The sequence below is a fragment of the Neoarius graeffei genome, chromosome 7, assembly GCF_027579695.1.
Source record: "Neoarius graeffei isolate fNeoGra1 chromosome 7, fNeoGra1.pri, whole genome shotgun sequence".
In the NCBI taxonomy this organism is placed as follows: domain Eukaryota; kingdom Metazoa; phylum Chordata; class Actinopteri; order Siluriformes; family Ariidae; genus Neoarius; species Neoarius graeffei.
In genome coordinates, this window is record NC_083575.1 from 80,795,211 (window position 1) to 80,803,472 (window position 8,262).

The 8,262-nt window shown below is 39.4% G+C and overlaps 1 protein-coding gene across 1 annotated transcript; it reads left to right on the forward strand.

Moving 5' to 3' along the window:
• Nucleotides 1-716: 716 nt before the first annotated feature.
• On the forward strand, nucleotides 717-7,860 carry LOC132888931 (GTPase IMAP family member 9-like). The gene is made up of 3 exons (XM_060925021.1): nucleotides 717-794; nucleotides 6,895-6,928; nucleotides 7,013-7,860. The coding sequence occupies exons 1-3, from the start codon at nucleotides 723-725 to the stop codon at nucleotides 7,858-7,860; spliced, it is 954 nt and encodes a 317-aa protein (XP_060781004.1). The 5' UTR covers nucleotides 717-722.
• The last annotated feature ends 402 nt before the right edge of the window (nucleotides 7,861-8,262 follow it).

The window sequence follows — 8,262 nt, forward strand, 5'->3', positions numbered from 1 at the left end:
CTGTACGCGCACGCGCTATGCGGGACAGGTGGTCACCCTATCCGACTCTCACCTATATTTACAAGTAAACAATCTGCTGTTTTGCCTAGTTTTGCGAATTAACACATTTTAGGAATATATTTGAGATAAATATAACGATATGAAAAACAAACAATAATAAATTACCTAATAAATATAGACCTATAAAGTTTAAAGCTGTAATTGAATTTCTGCAATTAGAGTATCTCTATGAATTAAAATTTTTAGTTTATAATGTTTTAACATTTAAAGTCACACTAAAAACCTGCCATAGCTTCCCTTCACCACAACCTTAAGAGATAATACATTTTCTCACACAACAAAAACAGACTAAGATCTGTTTATGGCGTAGTCAAGTGCTATAACAAAGGCTCTTGTTTTGTGTGAGTGTTGCTCATGAAGGAGAAATAAAAGTGAAACTAATCTTTCATGGGAAAACAAAACTCAGGCTCTGAGAGATAATAAGTTCCAAACTCAGATCAGAGAGACTCCAACATCCACAAGCAAGATGGCAGGTGAGGCGTATGTCTAAAAGGGTTTTCATATGTCAATTTTAAGATTATATATCATATTAAATGTAACTTAATTTTGTTGATACATTAATTTTAATTACAGTATTTTTGAATAATTGTCATATGGCTGTGTTATTGAGTTAATTTATTTGAACTTTAACATAAAAATTCTCAGGACGAATAAAGCAGTACATGCCCTGGCTTCTTTCTTCTAAGCTGCTGCTGCTGGCATGTTCTGTGGTTGTTGCAGCTTTTGTGTTTCAGGTAAGCTGAAATGTCCGAACTGATATAATAATGTACTTCTTTTGTTAAGTGTAAAGTTAGATTATGTGCAAGAAAGAGTTTTGTGTTTTTTATATTATTGTATATACAACTGGGAGCAGCCCAGTAGTGCAGTGGTTAGCACTGTTGCCTCACAGCAAGAAGGTTCCGGGTTCGAACCTTGTGGTTGACTGGGACCTTTCTGTGTGAAGTTTGCATGTTCTCCCTGTGCCTGCATGGGTTTCCTGCTGCTGCTGGCATGTTCTGTGGTTGTTGCAGCTTTTGTGTTTCAGGTAAGCTGAAATGTCCGAACTGATATAATAATGTACTTCTTTTGTTAAGTGTAAAGTTAGATTATGTGCAAGAAAGAGTTTTGTGTTTTTTATATTATTGTATATACAACTGGGAGCAGCCCAGTAGTGCAGTGGTTAGCACTGTTGCCTCACAGCAAGAAGGTTCCGGGTTCGAACCTTGTGGTTGACTGGGGCCTTTCTGTGTGAAGTTTGCATGTTCTCCCTGTGCCTGCATGGGTTTCCTGCAACAGTCCAAAGACATGAAAATTAGGTCAGCTGGCTACTCTAAATTGCCCATAGGTGGGAATGTGAGTGGGGATGGTTGTTCGTCTCTGTGTTAGATCTGTGACAGATTGGCGAAATATCCAGGGTGTATCCCAACTCTCACCTGGGATTTAGCAGGGAAGTCAGCTGGGATTGGCTCCAGCTTCACCCATTACCCTGACATATACAGTGGTGCTTGAAAGTTTGTAAACCCTTTAGAATTTTCTATATTGCTGCATAAATAGGACCTAAAACATCATCAGATTTTCACGCAAATCCTAAAAGTGGATAAAGAGAACCCAGTTAAACAAACAAGACAAAAATATTATACTTGGTCATTCATTTATTGAGGAAAATGATCCAATATTACATATCTGTGAGTGGCAAAAGTATGTGAACCTTTGCTTTCAGTATCTGGTGTGACCCCCTTGTGCAGCAATAACTGCAACTAAACGTTTCCGGTAACTGTTGATCAGTCCTGCACACCGGCTTGGAGGAATTTTAAGTCAAGTCAAGTCAAGTTTATTTGTATAGCGCTTTTAACAATAAGCATTGTCGCAAAGCAGCTTTACAGAATTTGAACGACTTAAAACATGAACTAATTTTATCCCTAATCTATCCCCAATGAGTAAGCCTGTGGCAACGGTGGCAAGGAAAAACTCCCTCAGACAACATGAGGAAGAAACCTCAAGAGGAACCAGACTCAAAAGGGAACCCATCCTCATTTGGGCAACAACAGACAGCATGACTATAATATTAACAGTTTTAACATGAAGTCAGTTTCGTTGATGTTATAAACTCTTCATTGATGGAAATCTGAGTGCAAAACGGTTCATGACAACTGCAGTCCTAAAGTTAGCAAGTCAACTGTAGTCCTCAGCCATAAAAGCATTACTGTAAGAGTCCAGAGCGTCCTCCAAGTGTGACTTTCAACTGTCCTCATGGGGCTGTCCTCCACAGGAGCGATGCGATGAGACTCCAACCAGACACAGGGCACCAGGATGGATCAAGCAGGTCCAAGGAGCAGAAGAGGTCAGCATCTCGATCTCAGGACCGACATGTAACTCAGAGGGACAGATTTGGGGGGAGGGGGAGAGAGAGAGAGAGAGGGAGAGAAAACACAGGTTGTTAGGTATGCCCAATGTCACCTGAATAAGTAGGAACAGTACACAGTACACACTGAGTACAAGCAGGGACTCCAGCAATTAACTATGACAGCATAACTAAAAGGGCAGAGCCAGAAGGTAACACAGGTATGAGGGAGCCCCAGGACATAAAGCAGCAGCCACTACACCGTCAACAGACTCGAGTGAGCAAGCGAGTGGGGACTGACAGCATCCATACATCCCAGTTTACCAAAACACTCTATGTCTGAGGACCCTCCAGATCTACACCTTTACCTCATAAACACTATTAACAAAAGGCTTGACTAAACAGATATGTTTTCAGCCTAGACTTAAACACTGAGACTGTGTCTGATTCCCGAACACTACTTGGAAGGCTGTTCCATAACTGTGGGGCTTTGTAAGAAAAGGCTCTGCCCCCTGATGTAGCCTTCACTATACGAGGTACCAGCAGATAGTCTGGACCTTTTGATCTAAGTAGGCATGGCGGGTCATGGAGGACCAGAAGTTCACTTAGGTATTGTGGTGCGAGACCATTCGGGTCATGGAGGACCAGAAGTTCACTTAGGTATTGTGGTGCGAGACCATTCAGTGCTTTACAGGTCAATAGTAGTACTTTATAATCAATACGAAATTTGATTGGGAGCCAATGCAGTGTGGATAAGACAGGGGTGATGTGGTCATATTTTCTAGTTCTAGTAAGGACTCTTGCTGCTGCATTTTGAACTAACTGGAGCTTGTTTATGCACTTATTGGAACATCCAGACAGTAAGGCATTACAATAATCCAACCTGGAGGTAACGAAAGAATGAACTAGTTTTTCCGCGTCACGTACGGTAGTGACATTAAATTTCTTATCTTTGCAATATTTCTGAGATGAAAGAAAGCTATCCGGGTAATGTTATCCATGTGAGTTTCAAATGAAAGACTGGGGTCAATAACTCACTCCGAGGTCTTTTACTGCTGCACATGAAGAAACAGAAAGGCCATCCAGAGTTACTGTGTAATCAGAAAACTTACTTCTAGCTGCATGTGGTCCTAGTACAAGTACTTCAGTTTTGTCAGAGTTAAGCAAAAGGAAATTAATAACCATCCAGTGTCTAATGTCCTTTACACATTCCTCAATTCTATTAAGCTGGTGTCTCTCATCTGGTTTTGCAGAAACATACAACTGTGTGTCATCAGCATAACAGTGGAAACTAATACAATGTTTATGAATAACATCACCCAGAGGTAACATATATAAAGAAAAAAGCAGTGGACCCAAGATAGAACCTTGTGGAACATCAAACTTTTCCTCAGTACGTCTAGAAATATTGCCATTTATATCAACATACTGATAGTGATCAGTTAAATAAGACCTGAGCCAGGAGAGGGCCGTTCCCTTAACTCCCACAACATTTTCTAGTCTATCCAGAAGAATGGAATGATCCATGGTATCAAATGCTGCACTAAGGTCAAGCAACACAAGCAGAGAGACACAGCCCTGATCAGACGCCAACAGTAGGTCGTTTACTACTTTAACCAAAGCTGTCTCTGTGCTATGATTAGGTCTAAATCCTGACTGATACATTTCATGGATGTTATTCCTATGTAAATATGAGCATAACTGCTGTGCCACAGCTTTTTCAAGGATCTTGGAGATAAAGGGGAGGTTTGATATTGGCTGATAATTGGACAGCTGACAGGGATCAAAGTCAGGGATTTTAATCAGGGATTTGATAACTGCTAGTTTAAAGGATTTGGGTACATAGCCAATCGTAAGAGAAGAATTTATTATTTTTAGAAGCGGTTCAATTACTTCAGGTATTATCTGTTTGAATAGACATGTAGGTAAGGGATCTAGTACGCAAGTTGAGGCTTTTGATGCCGAGATTAATGAAAGTAATTCAGTTTCGTTTAGGGAAGTACAACATTCTAATTGATGATCTGATACAGTTATATTGTTAACTACAGGGTCACTTACATTGTCTGACCTTAAATTAGTAGTTTGAATTTTTTGTCGGATATTCTCAATTTTATCATTAAAAAAAATCATGAAATCGTTGCTACTACATACTGCAGGTGTGCATGTGTCTATAGTGGACTTATTCCTGGTTAATTTTGCTACAGTATTAAATAGAAATCTAGGATTATTTTTGTTATCTTCTATTAAGGAGAAGAGATATGTTGATCTAGCAGCACTAAGAGCTTTTCTACAGTATACTTCAGGAAGCTCTCCTTCCACGCTAATTTGAACGCTACCAATTTTGTTTGATGCCATTTACGTTCCAATTTTCGAGTGGTCTGTTTTAAAGTGCGAGTGTCATCATTATACCAGGGTGCTAATTTTTTTCTCTCTGATCATTTTCCTTTTAAGAGGAGCTACATTATCTAAAGTATAGCGGAACGTTGACTCTAAGCATTCAGTTGCCTGATCAAGTTCTGCAGGGGCTGACAGTGACCCAATCAAAGTTGATAACTCTGGGAAATCATTTAGCTCTGTGCAGTAGTTGACATGAATGTATGTTTAATACAGTAGCATGGTGAGGCGCATATACTCAGATATATTTTGAATGAGATGAGGTAATGATCTGAGATACCTTCAGACTGTGGAATTGTGACTATATTTTCTACGTTTAACCCGAATGTTAGTATCAGATCAAGGGTGTGACCACCATTATGGGTTGGTCCTATGACATTCTGATTAATCCCTACTGAATCTAAAATGGACACAAATGCTGTTTTCAAAGGGTCTTCTGGGTTATCGAAATGAATATTAAAATCTCAGACAGCTAAAGCTTTGTCTAAGGAAATAACCAGGTCTGAGAGAAAATCTGCAAATTCAGAAAGAAACTCAGAATATGGCCCCGGGGGCCTGAAAATAATAAGTAACGGAATTAACTGGGTAGGCCTATTTTTTTGAGGCTACATACATTATATGAGTATGAAGAACTTCAAATGTATTAAACCCTTACAGAAAAAACACATGAACTTCACATGTGATTTCTCACATGTGAAATATGTGGAAAATGTATTTTGCACATGGGAAACATGGTATTTGCACATGGGAAACATGTGGTTTTGGCCCAATTTTATATGAATCACATGTGGGAATGTTTTACACATGTGGTAACATGCTTTCCACATGTGCTCTACATGGTAACACATGTGGTAGCATGTGATCGCATGTGAAATACATGGGAAATTCATGTGTTTTTTCTGTAAGGGAATTTCTAACCAGGTTTGTGTGTTACACCTAGATAATCATTATAAATAACCGCGACACCTCCTCCTCTACCAGTTAGACGTCAATTGTCATCCTATTGATTGAAAACACCTGACTCTAATTTCACCTTCAAATTAACTGCTAATCCTAGAGGTTTACATACTTTTGCCACTCACAGATATCTCATCTCATCTCATTATCTGTAGCCGCTTTATCCTTCTACAGGGTCGCAGGCAAGCTGGAGCCTATCCCAGCTGACTACGGGCGAAAGGCGGGGTACACCCTGGACAAGTCGCCAGGTCATCACAGGGCTGACACATAGACACAGACAACCATTCACACTCACACCTACGGTCAATTTAGAGTCACCAGTTAACCTAACCTGCATGTCTTTGGACTGTGGGGGAAACCGGAGCACCCGGAGGAAACCCACGCGGACACGGGGAGAACATGCAAACTCCGCACAGAAAGGCCCTTGCCGGCCCCGGGGCTCGAACCCAGGACCTTCTTGCTGTGAGGCGACAGTGCTAACCACTACACCACCGTGCCGCCACTCACAGATATGTAATATTGAGTCATTTTCCTCAATAAATAAATGACCAAGTATAATTTTTTTGTCTCATTTGTTTAACTGGGTTCTCTTTATCTACTTTTAGGACCTGTGTGAAAATCTGATGTTTTCGGTCATATTTATGCAAAAAATATAAAAAATTCTAAAGGGTTCACAAACTTTCAAGCACCACTGTAGATAATGGATGGATGGTTGGATGTATACAATTGTAGCCTTGAGGATGACAAAAGTGAAAGGTAGAAAAAACCATAACATTAAATAACATTCAGTATGTATTGGATGCTGAATGCGTCAATGATTGACTTTCCATGAAGAAAATGACTGAATACTTTCTCCAACATAAACCATATCCAAGCAATAATATTCATAGAGAAGAATTTCATTACAGCTACAGTATAATTAACTCATGTGAAGTTTTGACTGCTTGCTGACCATGGATTAGCATTTGTAAAGAGATGAATTCAGCATAAGTGAACTACCCATGGAGATATTTGCCCCCATATATGCACCTACATCACATAATTAATGTATATGCTCCTGGGTGACACCTACGGTAGGAGGTCAATTATTTGATAATTTTTGTACATTGTATTGGTATATTTGTACATGTAACATAGACCACACTAAATGCCTTTTCTCACAGATTTTTAAAGAGAGCACCCCTTCGAGTGAACCAGGTATGTACTGTATATTAACATTTACAAAAATATCCCAAAAGTGCTATCAGACATGAAATTAATTTCATGTTCTAACAATAACAGAATTCAACAATGAGCTTCGGATCGTGCTTATCGGAAAGACGGGTGTGGGCAAAAGTGCAACAGGAAACACCATCCTTGGAAAAAAGTCTTTTGAATCAAAGACATCCTCTTCTTCTGTTACCACACAGTGTGAGAAAGCCAGTGGAAGCGTACATGGCAGAAAGGTGTTTGTTATTGACTCTCCAGGCCTGTTCGACACTCAGTTATCTGCAGATGAGGTGGTCAGTCGGATTAAACTGTGCATCCCATTCTCTGCTCCAGGACCTCATGTCCTTTTAGTTGTGATCAGCATAGGTAGATTTACACAGGAAGAAGAAGACACAGTTAAGATGTTTCAAGCAATTTTTGGGGAAAAGTCATCCAGTTACACTATGGCTCTCTTCACTCACGGAGATCAACTGAAGGGGGAAGACGTTCATCAATTTGTACGCAACAGTCCAAAGCTTTTGAATTTCATCAAGAAATGCAAAGGTGGATACCATGTGTTCAATAATGAAGATCAAAATCCAGAACAAGTCATCCAGCTCCTGGACCAAATCGATAAGATGGTAACGGTAAATGGTGGAGAACATTACACTACAAAGATGCTTCAGGAAGCTGAGAGAGCGATAGAAGCAGAGAAACAGCGCATCCTGAAAGAGAATGAAGAGCAGAGACAGAAGGAGATAGAAGAGCTGAGGAAGAAGTTTAAAGGGGAAGAATTTGAGAGAGAAAAAAGGAAAGCTCAGGAGGAACATGAGAGACAGGCAAGATGGAAAGCTGAGAGAAGCTCCTCACTGTTTGAATGGACATACGATGTTATAAATGCAGTTTACACAAAGATTCATAAAATTTTATACAACATGTAAGGTCAGATTTACTTCTAAAGTAATAATACAGTATATTCTCAGTTCTACTTTAACTGTCAATTATTTTTTTAAATGATACTATTTTAATTGATGTGGTAGTTAATAGTTTCAGCCATTACTTTTTAAATGTAGGACCAGTCTTAGCAGAACAAATCCCGGATCCAGGAACATCTGTTGAAAATCTGGGCAATTTGATAGACAATAATCCTTTTTCAATGTTCCTCACAGCAGTGGAAGAAAAAGAAATTGTTGATATTGTTGGGAAATGTATGAACAAAAAATCTACCGACTGTGATGACATTGACATGATGATATTGAAAAAGATGGAATATCCAAACCATTTACATATAGATGTAATTTGTCATTTCTAACTGGTACATTTCCAAGCAGAATGAAAACAGC

What these genes read in the sequence shown, in the direction of transcription:
- LOC132888931 (XM_060925021.1), top strand. Translation starts at nt 723, where the DNA reads ATGCCCTGGCTTCTTTCTTCTAAGCTGCTGCTGCTGGCATGTTCTGTG. An exon ending in TTGCAGCTTTTGTGTTTCAG is followed by an intron (nt 795 to 6,894) that starts GTAAGCTGAAAT and finishes CTTTTCTCACAG; the next exon opens with ATTTTTAAAGAGAGCACCCC. An exon ending in CACCCCTTCGAGTGAACCAG is followed by an intron (nt 6,929 to 7,012) that starts GTATGTACTGTA and finishes TAACAATAACAG; the next exon opens with AATTCAACAATGAGCTTCGG.